The 20210-nt window shown below is 35.1% G+C and overlaps 1 protein-coding gene across 12 annotated transcripts in view; it reads right to left on the bottom strand.

Moving 5' to 3' along the window:
• CACNA2D1 (calcium voltage-gated channel auxiliary subunit alpha2delta 1) overlaps window positions 1–20210 on the bottom strand; it is a 425853-nt gene that overhangs the window by 35962 nt on the left and 369681 nt on the right. For 6 of the 12 annotated variants that reach the window (XM_032985221.2, XM_032985227.2, XM_032985218.2 and 3 more), the window contains exons 16-21: window positions 17400–17468; window positions 15616–15690; window positions 14170–14244; window positions 10240–10296; window positions 6124–6180; window positions 4955–5026 (exon numbers count right to left, since the gene is read on the bottom strand). In XM_032985221.2, the coding sequence (XP_032841112.1) occupies window positions 4955–5026; window positions 6124–6180; window positions 10240–10296; window positions 14170–14244; window positions 15616–15690; window positions 17400–17468 (405 nt within the window). Of the gene's footprint in view, window positions 1–4954; window positions 5027–6123; window positions 6196–10239; window positions 10297–11057; window positions 13628–14169; window positions 14245–15615; window positions 15691–17399; window positions 17469–20210 lie in introns of those variants that run through there. The other 6 variants (XM_032985224.2, XM_032985223.2, XM_032985226.2 and 3 more) reach the window with 4 other exon arrangements.

Raw genomic sequence — 20210 nt, forward strand, 5'->3', positions numbered from 1 at the left:
CTAAACTTACCTGTGTGTCTAATCTCATTATGAGGGTCTTGAATTTGTGAAAAATTTAACATTGAAGTAAATGTTTATTTTTAAATAGCTTAATACATTTGGATAAACTTTACCATTAATTTTCTTTTTGTATGAAAAATAATGTGATAGACACAGTCCCACAGTTCCCATAAATTTAATAATTAATGCACCTGGCTGATGTTGTCTTACTGTTTCCCAATTTGAACCTATGTTCTTTCTTTCCCTGTGGTAAAACAGAAGTCTGAAAAAGACTGTGCTTATGAAAAAGAGATGTCTTTTTGACATGTATGCTTTGAAACCATCTCATTACTTGGCTGCTGTTTTTCAGTACGGTATGACAGTGTAAATAATTTAATAGTCATTTTTGGGGGGAAAATAAATAAATAAATAAATAAATAGAAAGAAAAAAGAGAAAAAGGAAAAAAAGGAAAAAAAATTAAAAAGATGCATATATCAGTGTCTAATGTCCTGACATATTTTATATTTAAGGGAAAAAGATGGCTGAAGAGATTTCTATCCAAGCCTATTTACATTTAATAATGTGCCTATGCTATCACTTCAGCTCAAGAATAAGTAGACGCTTGAACCTAGTGCTGTCAGTCTCTCCAAATCAGGCACAGTGCCATGGGTTGTACACCATGTGGGTTGTCAAGAGAAAAGCAGTGTCCAAGGTGGGAGGGAAGGAAGAAAAGAACTGGGCTCTTATTAAATCCTGCTGCCACCAGCACTCTGAACATGCTTGAAAGCAAATTGGCTGAAATTTCCCTTCAAAGATCACGTCAGCTCCCATTTACCTTTGCCTACTTCATTACTGAGTGGTCTGAGACCATCTCATCTCCAACTGGTCACTGCCAAACAACCTACATGTTAGTACAGATTTTGTGACCATTCAGTTTTCACTACTGCCCACCCCAGATGCCCGAATGTGGCAATGCTTTTGTTCCTATGGCATCTTCTCTGTTAGCTGGAAAGTCCCTGAGGCCTTGGGAGACTTCAGCGCACCCCACCCACGCTTGCTACAAGTCCAGTCTCTATGCTGTAGTATGAGGTCATCTCCCAAGACACTGCTGGGGCCAGCTGCAATACAAAAGGAAAGCAATGCAAACTTAAACCATAAAGCAAAACAAAAAGGACATCAATTTTAAGCCTCAAGACTGCAACTGTCAGTTCAGAGCAACCGACCACATCAGCCCTTTTTATAAGAAAATATATGAAACTATCAAGTCCTAAGTGATGCATGGCTCATGCATGGCCCATGACCTAAAGCAGCTTTATTCTGCCTCTAGCAGCCTGGAGCTGGGAGGGTGCAACGGCTCAAAGCAGTCACCATCACCAGCCATCTCTGGCTGCTCCCTTCTTCTCTCAGCAAGGTCTGAGTAAGAGGAAGAAATCTTGGGCCGTGCTGCTGGGGAAGGTGAGGGAAAATAATTTCATTGGGCACTTAAGGCATCTGGGATCAAAAGGCTTGGGATATTCTATTCAAATACAGACTGTGGTCTGGGCCATGCATAATTGACATATTCTCACGCACCCAGGGACATTACATTCCCCCCCATCCCAATGCTGTAGCTGACTCCAGCATTTGCAAGTGTAAATGCTTCCCCTCCTTCCCTCTTTGGGCAAACAGTTGCAGGACCAACTGTTTCAGGTGCTTATCACACAGCCTGAGAAATGCAAGCACAGCCTGTGATCTCTTCAACAACTTTCCCATGAATGCAATTTATTGCATAATCCCAATGGTGTTATTGTATTTTTGTGACCTTTTAATCCTCCCTTTTCTACCCACCTACACAGAGCTCTTTTCACTCATAGCCTTAGAAAGGCACTCCTTAAACAAAACAACACAAATCTGAAAATGTCCCAGTTAGTCCCTCCCTTCAGGAGCAGCTTATCCCCAGTGCAGACACCAGCATGACTTTGGACTCTCCGACAGTGAGTCAGGAATGACCCTGTCTCCCTTCAGAACAGGGGAACAGGCTGGTGGCTTCCTAGACAGGATGGGCTCCTGACACATGTGAGGTAGCAGAACTGACATCAGATGGGGCTTACACTCCCTTCCCCAGGAAGGCTCTATTTATTCACCATCCTCCAATAGTGGAACCATTCATGAAAAGGCACATTTTTTTCACACAGCAGGATTTCCCTGTATATTGTAAAGCATCATTGTAAAGCCTTACTCAGGAGGGCAAGGGTGGGGACTTTATTATGAGAAATCACAGAAGAGATCCCTGGCAGAAGGCAAGGGGACTGCTGGTATAGGTCTCTGCTTTAGAAGAACATGGAAAGAGCTGAAAGTCAGCATGAAGTCGGATACAGAGGAGTGTGGGCATGTTTAATGAGGTCATGGGACTCCACAGGTTCAATGACCATAACCTACAGACACATTTTGTACCTGGACAATGCAAGCATATAAGGCTTGAGTTAATCTGACTTTCATCATAGACACTAAAGTAGGAAAGTATGACTCTGCTGCCTACATGATTACAAGATCATCATTATCATCATCTTTCAGCTAGGGTCATTTACAGTTACATTTGTCTTCCCTCATTGAAGCTGAGGTTCTGTACTCAAAGAGAGTCTATGATGTTCTGCACTTTCTGAATCGGATAACAGAAGGAAGACAACAGCCAACACTGAGTCAGATCCCCTGGATTCTGCAATATAATAAAATATCATGACAACCTTTCTTAAATAAAGCCAAAATTTTGTTAGCAGGGCATTGAATGAATATACAGATTTTAATCTGTCTCCTCAAAGGTAGACACACATGCAGGTAAAGCTGCAATGACACCCATAGCTCAGGAATAAAAAATGCCTCTGATGGATTTGCACAGTTGTGACAACCTTGAGCATGGCTTCCTGTCCTTATGTAGATTCCTTTTAAATTACACTGTCAGAAGCAATATGCTTTGCCAAATCCAGTGCAGATACTAAGAGGCTGAGGAATAGTCATGAGATGTCGAGCTCTGGAGTCTTCAGAGGAGGAAAGACAAGGACCTGTTGGAGCAGGTGCAGAGGAGGCCACAGAAATGATCAGGGGGCTGGAGCACCTCCCCTGTGAGGACAGGCTGAGAGAGTTGGGCTTGTTCCACCTGGAGAAGAGAAGGCTCTGGAGACACCTTATTGCAGCCTTTCAGTAATTAAATGGGTCTTATAAGAAAGATGGCGTCAGACTTTTCAGTAGGGCCTGTTTTATAGGACAAGGAATAATGGTTTTAAACAGAAAGAGGGTAGATTCAGACTAGATACAAGGAAGACATTTTTTACAATGAGGGTGGTGAAACACTGGAGCAGGTTGCTGAGAGAGGTGTTAGATGCCCCATCCCTGGGAACATTCAAGGCCTGGTTGGACGGGCTCTGAGCAACCTGATCCAGTTGAAGATGTCCCTGCTTATTGCAGGGGGGTTGGACTAGATGACCTTTTAAGGTCCCTTCCAACCCAAACTATTTTATGATTCTATGATTCTAAGCATGTGCCCAAAGGTCTGTTGCAGAACCAAGTGACCATGAACTTGACATTGTGAAATCACATCATGGATGAACAATCAAGATGTTTCAGAAAATTCAGCTCTATTTCCAGTTTCATCTAGCAAAGACAACATATGCATTGCCACCTATTTTCACCGATGAAGACAAATAAGTTTCTACCATGTTTAATGAAAAAATAGACTAATATTATAAAATATTTTTTTCTGTATCTAAATTAGAATAAGTATGTAAGAAGGTTCTCTCAATCTAGAATTGAGTCAGAGGACTAGTAATAGGAACTACTCAGTACTGGGCGTCACGTGGTGTAATCTGGCCAAAATTTAAGGCAGAGTCTAAAAGTTGCTACCATCTATTAGACATTGAATTGAATATAAGTAAGGAATGTGCTGTTTTTAACAGAATAAAAACCCCCTAAACTCTGAGGCTGGATTTCCTATCAAGTGAACTTTACTAGCTACTGCAGCATATGCCTTATAGCAGGAACTCTTCACTGGAACATTCTTCCATTTAAGTACAACCAGCAGAGCCATTGGAGATACCGAAGTTACTGGAAATCAACAGGAGATGGAAGCTAATATTACACATGAAAAATGAACTGCACAGTCCCAAGAAATTCTGCTGAGTATTGTTATGGTGTGCTTACATATATAATGGTTGTTTAATGTCTGCATGATGTTATTTTTGCTTCATGTTCTTCTGATAAGTCATTAAATTAGCTATCTTCAAGCTGTTTTACATTCAAAGCAGTTTCCAAAGCTGTTGTAGAATTGTAACTGTGGGGCATACTCCAGGCAGAACTGCTCCTTTGGCACACCAGTCATGTTTTCTTCTCATTAAGGTCCCCAATAAATAGAGCTTACATGTAAGTATCCATATCAAATCTGAGTATTTCCTATTGCTAGGAATCATGTCTGTCTTCTTAGAGAAACCAGTAGCAACCTTTATCAGGAATGAGCATTTTGGACAAGAAAATAAAGAACTCAACAATCTGTTCATAAAGCACAAGTACATAATGTAACTGTAAGATTAATTTGCTTATCCCAAATAGTTTTCCTTTACAGTATATAAATGTTATATTTTTTCCTCACTACTTTCTTCCCATTCAATCACAATATAAACTACCAAATGCATCCTCACACATCTCCGTAAACATTGTTTGGGGACTCACACACAGAAGTAGGCTGGGTCCATTTCCTGGTGAACAGAGTGTAAGACCTCATCAACAACTGCCTGATTAATGATGTACCAAAGAAACCAAGAAAGAAAACAGTTCTTCTTTTCATAAGTACATAATTTCTTTTACTATAAGCCAGTAAAACTAGCAAATCTAGAGGGAAAAATGATACAAACTGACATTACAAAATAAATATCTTTTCACCATTTCACAGCATTTTTCTGGTTTTGTTTGTTCCTGTATATGTAATAGCCTGTGTTCTTATCTTACCTCATCCTGGGACTTGACCAGTGTTTCAAATGTTTTTTCTCCACTTTCTCCATCTATCATTTTTTTCCGAATCTATTGGCAAGGAAGAAAAAGGAAAAAAAAAAAAAAAAAAAAAAAAAAGGAACTAGGTGTTGCATGTAACATGAATGATCTTTTCAGTGATTCAAAATATTTCATAGAAACACAGAAAATGATAATATATGTGAAAGACATAGCTCAATAAAGAAAAAAAATTGTTTACAATTTTCAGATTTTTCTAATTAAAGTTGCTTTATATATACTGAATCAGTAGAGTTATGAAACAATAGTTTTGGTATACATTGCATAGCAAGATGACCCCATAAAACCCCTGGATGTTGGGCACTAGAGAGGGTATGAATTCTGTGTGTATGAGAAGGAGTTTATTCTACTGTTTTTTGTGCTTCCCAGCAGATCTGTGTGATCCTGGTAGCAGTAATGATTCACAAAAACAGAGAGTAATTCCTCTCTGAAGCAGGTTTTTCAAAGAAACTTCAGGCAGAATTTTACAGATACTAAGAAATGCTGATTAGTATCATTATGAAAGAATGTTGAAGTGAAAAAATATGTAAAAAAAATGTAAAAAAAAAAAGTAAAAAATGTAAGATATGTAAAACCTCTCCATTTTATTTCACAAAAGTAACAAACTATTATTAAAAATTCTGATTTCTAAATGCATTACAAAATTAGTAACTGAAAAATATACAGAGGAATTAATTTGTTGTCAACATTTAACTTTATTTCTCAGTTCTCTCATCACAGCAATAAACTTGTGTAAGTAAGAGATAGGGAAATACTTTTAAAATATCTCAGGTAATATAGTCATATCCTAATAAGAAGTATTCTCTTCTGAAAACCTTTGCAAGCCCTCTCCCCAGGAATTGCCAGTTAATGAAGAATTATTTAAACAGCAATCATGGAGTCTTTAAAAATAAGAAGACTATAATGTATTGCCCTTGTCTACGTATAATACTGGGTTTCAATTTGTTTCATTATAACTTCATCTCAATATAAATTCATGATGACAAATTTAAAATTTATATTTATGGTGAAATACATTCCCATTCAAAATCTAGAACTTTTATTGCTTTTCAGTTATTACACAGTGAAATACAAACAGCAACAGGTTCCAAGAAACCAGGTAATCTCACCTCAACTTTAATATCATTTTCCAACTCAGCATCTAGAAAATCCAGCGTAACAGGCTCCTGGGATTTAGGATTCTGAAGCAGAAGATATTGAATGATCAAATAATAAAGACAGAGTACCATGTTACAAATCATTTTAATCCTTTCATTTCAAAGTAAGCTACTTAAATGGGCTTACTCACCCATCTATTCTTAACCTCTTACAGCATGATGAATTACTAGTGGCCCTTTCTCATTCTATTTTATTGGATAAAGAGCTTAATTGGGTAAGTGAAAATCAAATTAATACTAATGGCCAGTGTCCCTCCACAGGCTGTTGTGTATGACACTCATGCTAGGAAGCTGCTTCCCCTACTGCTGTATGTCACAAACTGTAAGAGTGGGAGAAGATGCATCAGAGGAAGAATCAGATATGAATTTCTCATTAGGTTTACCTGTCTCCAAGAAGGGAGAGAGAAACCTGGGACAGTTTTTCAGCTGACCAGTAAGATGGGCCAACTGTACTCTTCTGCAATTTTGCCAAAAGCAGACTACAGACTTGTCATTATGAGGTGGGAATAGACTGCAGTTCAAGATTTAAAGAGACAGCAATTATAGAAAGTGGTATCTTTGTTATAAAAAACCAAACCAAAACAAAACAAAAAAAACAACAAACAAACAAAAAACACTTTTATTATCAGCATTACAGGACTTCCCTCAACACCTTGCTGTTCTGAATGCATTTCTCCTGACATTAGTACTGAGAGTACTTAGAGATAGAAACATGTAGCACAGAAATACTGTGACCCAGCAGCTTCAGGACCTAAGAAATGTATGTGATGTCAACCCTCAGCTATGGAGCACAGAGAAGTTTGGTGGTCTGTACCTGTAGTAACCCTGGTCTCATAGGAATGTGGGAAGACCACTGTAGCTCTTCTGAACTAGCTCAGGCCACCCTCCAGCCTCTGCTCCTTTCTCAGCTTCAGTCTGCATTTACTTGGACAGAGCCATCCTCCATGAGGGTTAAGAATCCGACTGTTTTTTTTGAGTCATTTTGGCTAAGCCCCATTGACTTTGTATTACATATGGTATAAAGATTCTCAATCCTCATCACTCAGTAGTTATTTAATGCACCCACCCAATGAAGGATCTTTACAAAATAGTATGGTGATATATTATTTAACCATGTAAAGCTAAAAACTTAGAATAGAAGATGAAACAAGTCCAGTTTTATTATTTTTTTTGATTGATAATAATTTGCCTTGTGTCATAGGACGGTTCATGCATGAAAGGATCTCAGTGTCTAGTTTTCTCAGTAACTGATCACTGTCTCTCATGATTAGAAACACAAATATTGTCTTTAGCTGATATTATTTCAAGACTAGTGTAGTTTCTGATAATGACATTTTTAGGGGATTTCAGTGATTCAGCTGTACTAACTTATTTACAGGGCAGACTAAAGTCTCTTCTTTCAAAATCATGATTATATTCCTCTATCCTAATATTCTCTGGCAAATGTACATGTGACTATTCTATCAAAGAATGCAAACGTTATCACAATTTATGTATGTATTTCCAGTTCATACTGGAAGAAAGTAACATCCAGAACAGGTGGTAAAAGTTGCCTTCGTATAATACTCTGGAGCATTAAGAGTTTAACAGTAGCTCTTATTCTGAAGACTGGAATATAGAATAGTTTTAGAAGTTAAAATATTTTTCTTTTGTATTCTTGAGGAACAAATGTACATGTTTCTGGGTATATGGAATCATTCCTGTTACTAGCAAGTAAAACTCGCTAATAAGTAAGAAGCCAATAAGTTCATTCTCAGAAAGAGCATATGCACTGTAAAGATTGCAGACAAAGATTTTGGGTATTCCTTTATATGTATAATGATAGCTTCAAATAAACTTTTATGTTCCTATTTATATAGTATAGATAAAACTAACAACTTTAACATAATAACATTAACATATGCTTTCTACTAATTCAAAACAATTTAATTATTGTTATGCAGTTGCATTCCCCCCCCCCAACAAATCCACACTCTTGAAATAAATAAAAAAATACTAAAATGTAAATATACATTAAAAAATACATTTTCTTACATGCAATGGATAATGAATAGCATGGTCAAACCCAAACAGCATGCATGAAGGCATTGACATGGCAGAGGAGGCATTTGTGAAGTTCACATTCCATTCCAACACACAAAGGAACAGAGAAGAAAAGAAATGGTAAAAAAAAGGGGAAAAAAAAGCTATCACATCAAATCGAGGTCAATATTCATTTCAAATGATAACCTGGGCTAGCCATAGTTAAGGAGTCCCAAAGACAAAATATTCAACATCAACAGTCTATCAGAATTCAAATATATATTAACTGTTTGTTCTTGTTCTTTTTAAGTTTTATATCACCAAACATTCTTTATAAGGTACTTATTAATGATTTTTAATATATGAAGAAACTAAGCATGTATAGATATATACATTATGTGATGTGCCTGAGGCACAAAGAAATCCATTAGAAATTACAATAGAAAATTCCTAGACCTGTACTTTAAATAGAAGACTATTTTTCCCACTGTCTTTTTCCCCCAAGAATGTGTTTTTACCAGTATTTGGGCTCCATAATTTTTTCTTCCAAGGTTGCCATTTAGTGGGGTTTATTCCAAGCCATGAAGAAACAAACTTATTGTTCAGTTTGCTCTTCTCTTTATCCAGTCATGCATGTGACATGACTAGAAAAAGCGCAACACCACCACATTCATCAGCACAACTTAATAAAACAAAACAAAAGTAAATCACTAACAATGAAGCATGCAAATAAAGGGAATGCAGTCCATTTTCAGCATGACAAATAAAGGCAAAGATCTATTATTTCAATGAAAAATCAAGGAGGAAACAAAGAAAGAAAGAACTGGTGCAGCAACATAAAAAAAAATGTTCATTAAAATGCCATTGTTATGTGTTTTGGGAGGCCAGTATTCTCACAAATTCTACATAAGGCCTTTGTTGAGTTGCAGCAGCCTAGTTCCTACACATACCTGTAGTACTAATGAAGTCACTGGCTGTTAGGCTTTTAAATTCAATGATGGTTAGAAGGCAGCAAAATCCTGGGCCCCAGAAGGAGACCCAGGAGCATCTGGAGTGGATAGGAACCCAGAGCCTTTCCAGAGCTGCACCTCCCTGGGCAGCCAGCAACAGCCAAATCATACCACAGCATGCTGAGAAGCCAGGGGTGCTCAGAAAATTGAGATTCTTTTATGTTCCAGTGCTGTTTTCTCCAGTGCACAAATAAAAAAATCTATCTCAGAAGTGGTCTTTTACATGTAGTATAAACACAGACTCTTGACACTCAGTGAAATTACTGACTTGAATTAGATCAGGATTTTATACCATGTTTTACTGGTGCTGTTATGCAAGCCACCAGTTTTGCATTATATACTCCCTTATGTGTAAGAAATTAACATGGTATACTGTACCTAATTTTGTTATTTTGCTAGTTACATAGTTAATCTATTCCTTCAATGATTTTTACATTTTCATTAAGTCTTTTCTGCTCAGGGATTGTATTACATAAATGTTACTAATGTCCATTTGCCTGTTCAGGTTAGTGGCAGTTACTCTTCTGGAGCTGGGTCCCCTAAATAAAGAAACCTGACATAAATGGTAGATAAAACGTATGCCCTACTGTGACTATTCCAGAAAAAAATGGAACAGCGTATTCACATTCTGTAATCCTATACAACATATACTGTACAACAAAACTTGGCAATGAAGTTGTAAGAATTATCTTCTTTTGACTTTGGGTTTATGCAAGCAAAGCCAGCACAAGTAGTCTCTTTTTTTTTTCCAGTCTTCAAATTCATTTCAAAATCTAAAGAATAATTTTTACAGCATGGCTCTAATTAGCACCTATTAGTAAAGCACCATAATTTAATGGAACGCCCTTCACTACAGCAAATAACATGTTTTCTATTATTTAAACAAGGAAGGATGCAAGCTTCATGCTTTGGAAGCTGTTTGTCAAAGTAAACAGTTCTCTAGTTAGATTTTTCCTAGTAAGCAGGGCAAAAGCTTTCTAATTGTATTTCCAGGACTATGCATTCTAATTCACTAATCACCTCCATCCAAAGTTACCTGTACACTGGGTCTCCTTTTTCTCAATTTAACTTTTGGTATGCCCACACCAATTTGCTGAAGTAACAAAAAAGCAGTAATTTATATTTTTATACTATTAGTAAACAGCCTACTTATAGAATAGACGTCTTCCCTCAACTTCTATTCTTTCCAGTGCATATTTACTGGAAGCAGAGACTAGCCTTCGTTCCAATCGGGAGTTCTGAGCTCTGTCAGAATTACACACGGGTTTTGTGTAGAGAAACGAAAACCAGATATATGTTACATGACATTAATTAATTTAAAAGAGAGCTCTCCCTCTCACATACTTTGCCAGAATTAAAATGTAGAATTAAAAGAGTTTCACTTCTTGATTACTGTTATATCTGCTCTTAAAACCACCTCCTCTTACATTCTTTCAAAACCACAAACCTTAAGACAAAATACTGGACCCTAGTGAAGGCATCTGGGGTCTTAGAAGTACCATTAATTAGATTTTGATCAGAACCATAACAAAAATGAAAATAAAAGGATGCTAATCTTTAGAACAGATTCAGAAATTGACTAATTTACTGTTTTCAAATCTTATCTAATTAAGACTAGTCTTATTAGCATACCCTTATCGCACTCACTTCAGTGACTATGTTTATTTGGTGGAGTATCCACCTGTTCTCTCCCAGGACAGTTGGAAAAATACATGCACATATGCAGACACAGAAAGAAAATTGGCAGTAAAACATAAAATTAAGCAATTGTTTAAAAATGTAATATAACTAACAACACAAACTTGAAAAATTGTATTTTAAACAGTTTAAAACTATATTAAACTGAAAGAAAAAAAAAAATAAATTCCTGTGTTATGCTTTGATGTAGTTTTCCTGTGCAAATAAGAACATGAAGGGAAATTTCTTAATGATTTTAATACACTTTTGAATCTGCTTTTTGTTAAATTTTCTCAGTTGTGCAAATGACTTCACAGGTTCTAAATTTCTAGGGGCTTATTTTTGTGAGATGATACTGCAAGACAATTTCTCAAAATATTAATTGTGTTGAACCAGTTGTGATTTGAGGTAACAGATTTTCAGAAGGAAAGCAGAAGACATTCAGAAGAAGGGACCACTGGAAGTTTAAAACACCCTCACCTCTTCAAAGGTAAAGACGTAGTTACGTTTTAGTTTGCATCTATTGAAAAATTGCTAGCAAAGAGGGTTAAGATGTTTGTTGTTAATAAGTTAACAACTACCAGAAGGCTCAACTAAAATTAATATGACATGTTAAAGAAAGTCCATAAGTTCTAAATACATCTGTCTTTATAGTGTACCTTAGTTTTAAAACGTAGTTCTTGTATCAGTCTGAATAGCATGCATCACCCCAAACAAACTGGGAGTGAAAAAGTCTAGTCTGTGTAACTGTTAATAACAACAATGACAATAATAATAAAGCATATGCTTAATATTACAGTTAGATATTATTCTACAACATAAACCATAATTTATAAAATATCCTTTTTTAAACACACTCTAAATCAAAAATTTGAGCAGTATGTGAAAACATCTCTGGACTTTCATATCTTTTTAAGTAGAAAACTACATAGAGAAACCATGACAATTAGTATCCTAATACTCCATCTCAGTCTAGATTAAGTTGGGATGAGCTGAGTTTTTCACTCACTAACAAAGTTTCTTTATTCTCCAGTGTTATGAGTTTACACTGCAGTTTAGTAGCACATGTGAGATGAACAGAATCCATATCCATCAGTTCCTCAAAAGATTGTGCCTAAAACAAGAACACTACATTGCTTCTTATTATATTCCTTCTGTTAACAAAAAGATAATTTAATTTGTATATAAGGAAAATGTAAATAGATCACTTGCCATCACCTGAATTTTTAATAATCTCAAATGAATAAAAGATTCAGTCAGTAATGATGCATATATTTGTCTCAGAATAATTCACCAAACAAATTCATCAAATAGAAACTTTAATTTTTTAACATATGAAAACTTAATACATATATCCAGAAACTGAAGTCCTTCTAAATTATAAAGACTATATAAAACCCTTTTTTTCCTTTTTTTTTTTTCTTTTATTTTTAAAAGGGTCCTTACAAAATAAATCAAAAGGGGTATTTCATCAATAGTTAAGATCAAGTTATTCTTTCTCTTTTTCAGAAGCATTTTTTTTCTTTTGTTACACACTCAGCAAAAGATTTCAAATATATTCATTACTTCACCAGGCAATTAATCCACATATTCACAATGCTGACTTCTCTCAGCTTAAGAATTAAATGAATCACTAAAATACGTAGATGAATTCTTCATTCCTTTTTCTGCCTTTGACAGTTAAAGATGGTGAAGTAGTGAAAAGGGGATCTGCTATCCTTCTTGTAGCTATGATAGGACTTTCTGGTGAAGAAACAAGAGAGGACAGTCACACAGACAGGAGGTCAAGGACTTGCCACTATTCTGCCAAAGGAACATGGCTGGGAGGAATAAAGTGATGGATAAGCATCCAATTTACAAAAAAAAAAAACAAAAAAAAAAAAACCAAAAAAAAAAAAAAAAAAAACCACAGTATTTCCATGCCTAAAGGCAGCAATTACAGGCTTCCATTACTTAAGAAGTTTCTCTAAAGTGTGCTAAGTGCTAAAAAATAACTTAGGAGTAGGGTGCCACTAAAGTTTAAAAGACTTACTAGCCTTATTTGCCTGTGTATTGACAGCTTGCATTTATCTCAGTCACATATTGCTCAAACCATCTTAATAAGAAATTTTAATATTGACAACTGAACTACATGGATATATTGTTTGGTCTTCAGTATTTACAGTGATTTATTATTTCTAACTTTTTATCTGTAAATAACCCATACATTTCTCTCAATAGAGAGGTTTGTTTTTAGTATTTTTAGTTAATTAAATTTTAACTTTGTCTTTTATGTAATGCTGCATTTCTGCACTATGAACTCAAGAGAAAAAAATTGTTGGAAGTATGTTTCTAATGGAATTAAAATACGAACATTTTCAAATATTCCACTAAACAGAAGATTGTTTGATATGGTGAAACCCTTCACTAAAACAAAGATTAAAGTTCTGACTTCAGAAAAAAAAAAAATCACCCATTCATGTTGAAGTATCTCCTCAGAGCAGGGAGGAAAGTTATATAAGAAGATACATGTAATGTAGGGGTTCCCACAGGGTCAGGACTAGAGTTAATGGATATAAAGCCAGACTGAAATCTTGGGTATAAATTTTCCTGAAACTTGGGGAAAGTTTTATCCTAACCATGTTTAGATAAAGATCTCATCTTTAAAGATGAAAGACCTTTCTCCAGTTGAACTACTAACAAATCTAGCATTCTGGGAAGAAGTGCTCAGATAGATCCATCCCAACTCTGTAGTTCAGGTTTCAGCTCTGGTGAACAGAAAATAAGCAAATAAACAAATATGAAAAAAACAAACAAACAAACAAAAAAACAAACAAGTAAAATGCACTGTGTTTGCCCCTAATTTCTGTGGTATTGCTAATATGAAAGTTTCAATTTCTGAAATGAGAGAGCATCACAAAATAAGTACGTACACTAGTAAAGTCCTCAGTTTGCTTTGAGAGCATATTGTAACACACCAGAAGTTCTCCACAATGATATTACAGCTACCACTAGTTGTTTTTATATTAATATGTATATTAAAACACTTATTTCACATATATAAATGTTCATGCAAAATATATATCTTTTTTATTTTATTGATAAACAAATTCACTACAAGTCAATGCTGGCCTTTGTACTGACTAAAGTGGATTTGGCTGAAGCCATACACACACCACAAATTTTCCTGACACCCCCGCAACTGAGAATTATTTACTATTCCTCTCTGGTACTTTCAGCAGATCTTAGTTTCTGTTACTTTAACAATGTCCCCTTATTATAGAGAAATACATTTGAAGGTTTTTCATACCTTTGGTTGGAGATTTGGATGAAGTAGCACATACCCATTAGGATCAATTGCAAAATAGTAACCATTTGGACAAAGCTGAAGGAAATAAATGAAGTTTAACATTATAAAGTTTTAAGTAAAAAAGAAAGATTAATTAATGGTTCTCAAGCAATGGTCACATTGAGAAAAAATACATTGCCTCAGGCATCATGAAGTATGTGAGGTATTAATATAGAGCAGGTAATTTCTTAAAATTTACACTTTTAGAATGATAAACTTGGAGTATAATTTAGGCTAATGGGACCACTGAAAGTCAGCTGGTACATCCCTTCACTGAAAGCTGAGCTAACTTCAAAATAAGATCCAACTTCAAAACTGGACTAGGTTTCAAAGGGTCTTTGAATACCACTAATGCCATTTACACAGCCTCTCTGGACAACCCATTCCAGTGTTAAACTGCCCTCACAGTGATTTTTTTTTCTTTATTTCCAGTTGGACTTTCCACTGTCATAATATGCCAATTACCTCTTTTATTTTGTTATAAACCTTCAAGAAATGTCAAAGTCCATTTTCTCTATAACTCTCATTAGGCAACCCATTAAGTTCCTTCTTCAGTCTGAGCAAACCCATCTCTCAGCTTCTTGTACACCATGTACTCCAGCCCCTTGGCCAACTTAGTGGCTCTGCACTGGACTCTGCTCAGTGCCTCAGTGTATTTCTTATACTGAGGAGATCAAAGTTGGACACAGTAGTCCTGACGCACGAGTTCACTGAACAGTTGGCCTTCTTTACTGCAAGGGCATACTGGTAACTTATGCACAGCTTGTCCTCCACTATGAGCCCCAGGCCCTTTCTTGCCTTTTGAGGTAGTCTGTCCCAGCCTGTACTGTGACATGAGATTATTCCATTTGAGATGCAGGACTCTGCATTTGCCTTCAGTCAAATTGGTGATGTTCCTTTGCTTCCTCAGCTGTTGTTTTCCACAGTGCTAGCTATTTTCTTAGAAATTCCCCAGATAGATGCCTAAATATGTAAATCAATCATACAGAGTAGGGTACAAACAGACATTTATATTAAAGAACTTTTCTGCAAAGAACTGTCCTATATAAATGGTAACTATCATTATTAGCTGAAATAATTGTGTACTTTGCACTGTGGTAAGAACCAAACACTCAACTGAAGAGCAGTGTTTTAAGCTACAGGAAAATAATTACTTGGAATATATCCCCTCAATGTAAAAGTTGGCTTTTACAGATGCATCCTGATGGATAATTCACACAGAAACACGTATATATGATTGGAGAGAAAACCATGAAAAAATCTACAACAATGGAAAAGAATATATGAGAAGAAGCCTGCTGGTATTTTGACTTGCACCCAATCATTGCTCTATGATTTATGAAGGACCATGCACAGAAATGATAGATAAATCATACATAAAAAAATACACCAACACAAGCAACTTACCGTAAATCGGGGTGTCAGTTTTTTTATGTCCTCCAAAGAGACATCAACCCCCATTACTCCAAGAATCAGCTGATTCTGGGAAGATTCAAAAATGTTAGCATATGCTTGACATATTTACAATGCAGAATAACTGCAACAGTCAGTGAATTTTGATTTTGACTTCGTCTCTTGTTTGACAGATACTACTTGAAAGTTGACTATTTACTTATGTCCTGGGTTTAAGGCTCAAACCACAACAACTTATGTGTCTATTCTAAATATTTTAAATAATATCAAGTGAATCAAAATAACATTCAATACATTCAGAATTTAATACAAAATATGAAAATTGTTTATGAAATTAAATATGGATGCCTTCCTGGATGAATAATCAATAAATGTAAGAACAAAACAGGTGAAAATGAGGCATTTATATTGTCAATGATGTATATATTAAATTACTAGCACCAATATAGAGCTATTATTGCATGCTTAGGTTGGGCAATTGATAAGTGAGACCCCAAAACAATTAATCCTTCTTGGCTATGTTGTAATGATGAATTTTAAAAAAAAACAAAACAAAACAAAACAAAACAAAACAAAACAAAAAAAAAACAACAAAAAACCAAACCTAATCGAAACCCAAACAACAACAAAAAAAAAATAAGCCAGTGACTATAATAATCATCAGCATTTGAAATCAGGGACTTGGTCACTACATTTACTTCACTTGTAATTTATTTTCCTAATACAGAAAAAGAGGGCAGTCATTTATATAGTATCACCAAAATTCCTTCTCCATGCTAAAGAAATTTGAAATATGTATTGGAAGATGCATCTCACAGTCTGTAACTTGAAATTCAGGTAGACACATAAGTCAAACAGATTCAAGTTCTTCTCTTGTTCCTCTATACTAGACTACGACTGTTTCACTTCTCAGAAAGACATCCTTTGTTAATCAGTAGTCTCACTTTGCAGACAGACTCAGTGAATTTCAGGCATTATCGTGTAGATAAGATTATGAAACCTTTTTGTTTTGTTTTGTTTTTAAAGGGAAACTAAGAGAATTATTCTGAAAGTGAATAAAAGAAATGGTAGCAATTACATTCTTATTTATTCTTTCTGAGACTATGTACTATCTGAGAAAAAGAATCAAAGAATATCTTGTTTCAACTTCTATGCATTTTGACCTGAATAAACATGACTATCACACCAAATATACAGTATTTTACCACACACTGTAAAGCATATTCTAGGTCTGATTTTGAAAAAGCAGCATTTTGATCTGGTGAAGAGGACAAATTAATTCCATATCAGACAGTAATAGGGATGGGCAATTGTATTTATTTCATACTTAGATTTTAATCAAGGTATACAATGTTATTTTTTATTATCATTAAAACTAATTAATTTAAATTCTCTATATCATTGCTTTTACTCCTGAAATGTCATAGCTTCACAGATCTGTTATACATTTATCTGGGCATTCCTTTCTTGGCAAGGCCTAAATAATATCATCATCTACTTCCTATCTATTGAGTATTTCACACATTCCCACTACCACCAGGCAGAGGTATATCAAGGAATTCCATACCCTGAAACTCCAAACTACAAAAAGGGTGATCTGCATTTTCTTGTTCCTAGGAGTTTATCAGGTAACTAGAGATGACCCCTTTGTTTCTGATATACAAGACAATTAAACTGTAGAAGCTCTATGGAAATACATATTTTTCAAGGAGTTTAGTATGATATTTAATTCAAATAACTGATTTTTTTTTATTTTTTTTCTTTAAATAACAGCTTACTATTTTCCCATTTTGTTCCTTTGTTAGATTGAAGACAGGTAGAGTTCCTGTAATCACAAGGCCCAGCTCCTAGGAAATAATGACATACAGAGAGGAGAAGACGACCTTTTAGTTAAATAACAAATATTGAACTATAATATATGAGAACAATCCAGGGATTACTGTAGCCAAACACTAGAGTACTGACTATTAATTTGTAAAAATTTTAAAATTAAAAAAATAATAGATTTTAAACATAGAAATTTAAAATTAGAATTTTTTATGTCCATGTGTTAGTGAGAATGATAAATTATTTTTTAAAAATAAATGTTTTTCAACACTTAGGATATAATATTTAAAAAAGCCTAAATGTAATGAATAAGTGTTTACAGCTACAGTACCCAGTATACTAAAACCCCTGGATAGTAGGGAAAAAAAAAAAAAAAAAAAGAAAAAAAGGAGAGAAAGCCAAATCAAACGTAAAGATTGTAAACAGGTAGGCAACAAATACATGCAGGCAAAGTCAACAGAAAAATCCAGCAGGTACTACCACTTTTCATATCATCACTAATTTTCAGTGGCTTGTAATAATGTCCATCATCAGTCCTGGAAAATCATATAGTTTTTCCTGGTACTGAGGAATTTGCACTTATTTGGGAAGATAGACAGTTTTTTTCCTTTACTAACAGTCACAACTCACTTAAATAGGATCCAGAAAACCATATGGTTAGATAGCCAGAAAAGTTTCGTTTTCCATTCTAAACTGTCCACAGGGAGAGTTCTACCTTTATTTATGCTAATATTTGGGGTTTGTTTCAAATTGCTTTTTACCTCACTGATGCTTACTCCTTGAAGTAGCCATATCACTTTTCTCCCTTTGTTTAATTAGGAAAAATAAGCTAAAACACTTTATTAATTCACTCTGATGAAATCCATTCTTCATTTGCCCATAATAGTAGCACCGTTTTGAATTTTAAACCATCCTTCACAAACTTAAGTTTATGTATTAAATGAAAGGTGATGAAATCAGAGTTAGTAATGTTACAAGCAAGGTGAAGAGAAGGAGAAGTGGACATTTTAGGAGAATAAGAGAACCAAGGAATGGAGATGAATTAGAAGAAAACAGAAGGATATTTTTAGAAGGAGCATTGAAGTGATACATAATGAAACAGGAGGGGTATTTACGGGGAATAACCACCTCTCCTCCCCAGAAAATGTTCCATTAGAGAGGACAATAATTGTGAATAAATTACGACTAAATGGTAAACCTAAAAGTACCTAAAAATTCTGGGACTATCTTGCAGAAAGTGAGGCCATAGCAACACTGTAAGAGAACCTAAGGAATAGGGCAATAAAAGAGATACAAATTGCCACAAATACATGAAATTCTCAAAGACAGTCTTGAAAGACAGCTTCAAATGAAAGTACCCCTTTAGGATATCATAACCTGAACTTAAACTCAGTTCAAATGTGGCTTCATGTAACACACTTTTCTTTATCCCCAAGACAGCTGCTGGACAGTAAGAGAAAAAGGATAAGAAAAAGTCCAGTGAGGCACAAGTAGAAGGGTAAGCCCTACAGGAGGGAATTGCTTTAAGGAATTTAAGATAAAGAAGCAGTGTGAATGGGGCAAGTTAGCCCTAATTCCTGATAAAACCAAGAATCAGGAAAAGACTCCAGAGTGGATTAGATACACCTATGCTTTTATGCTCTTATCTGTGACAAGAAAGTCCACAGATTTCACCCTTTACCTCAACAGTTTATCTTGGGTTGTCCTACTTTTTGTAAATATATATGTATGTGCACATGAAACTATATATACACATATATATAATCATATATACACAAAAATACACATATATAACACATGAATAAAGGAAAAGCTTGAAGGAAAGACTGAATGAACCCAGTGAAAATATAAAGTAACACAACAGAAGTCTTCAGGTATCACTCATTTTACTTCATTAAACAGATCTCTTTCTATCCCCAGTTACAAATTTAGCTTTGGCTTTACAACAGGATATGTACAGAACATATGAACTTTCGTCATAACATCCTTTATGTTTCCAGTAAGTACCTCAACAGTAACCAAGAAAACATGGTTAATGAACTTCTGGCCATTGAAATTGCAAAGAAAAACTAGTTCCTCTGTGTCACGCTCAGTTCCATGATGTGTTGATAAAAATTTTACAGTAATGCTGACTGACAGGAAGAAATGGATTTTGGCATGACATTAGATGACCATGTGAACGTGGATAAATACATGATTCTAGATGATCATTTTTCAGTAATTTTTGCCTAGTTCAGAAGAAGGTTATCTAGAGCAACAGATTGGATTGTTGCTAATAATATTTTGCATTTCGTAGTTTCCTGAATATGTTTGTTTTACGAGACTGAACTGATAAATTCAGCAGTAAGAAAAGTATTTTGTATATCTTTTTTTGTTTATTTCCCCATTATATACACTGGCCAGTTAAAGAAATAATTACCTTGAGCAATCAAGTAATTACAGCAACCACGACAGTGTAAAGATCCAAGTTCAAAATCTGTATAAATACCCATTAACATTAACAGGTTTCATTCTGCCTGGAATATTTTTTTTTTTTTTTTTTGGGGCGGGGGGTGAAGTAAGAAATCCCCACTAGTAGCATAACAGATGACTTCTACTGCAGCACAGGTAGAGAACTGGAAAATTATTTGCTTCTTTTTTCTTTTGTTAATTTGACAACAACAATGACCAACACTTAAAGATCTGTGTGTAGGATAAATTACTTTGTTGAAGTTCAGGACACTTAGGAGGACACTGGGTACAAGTAAGGACCAACATGTTAG

The sequence above is a fragment of the Tyto alba genome, unplaced genomic scaffold (genome assembly GCF_018691265.1).
Source record: "Tyto alba isolate M040663 unplaced genomic scaffold, T.alba_DEE_v4.0 Super-Scaffold_2, whole genome shotgun sequence".
In the NCBI taxonomy this organism is placed as follows: domain Eukaryota; kingdom Metazoa; phylum Chordata; class Aves; order Strigiformes; family Tytonidae; genus Tyto; species Tyto alba.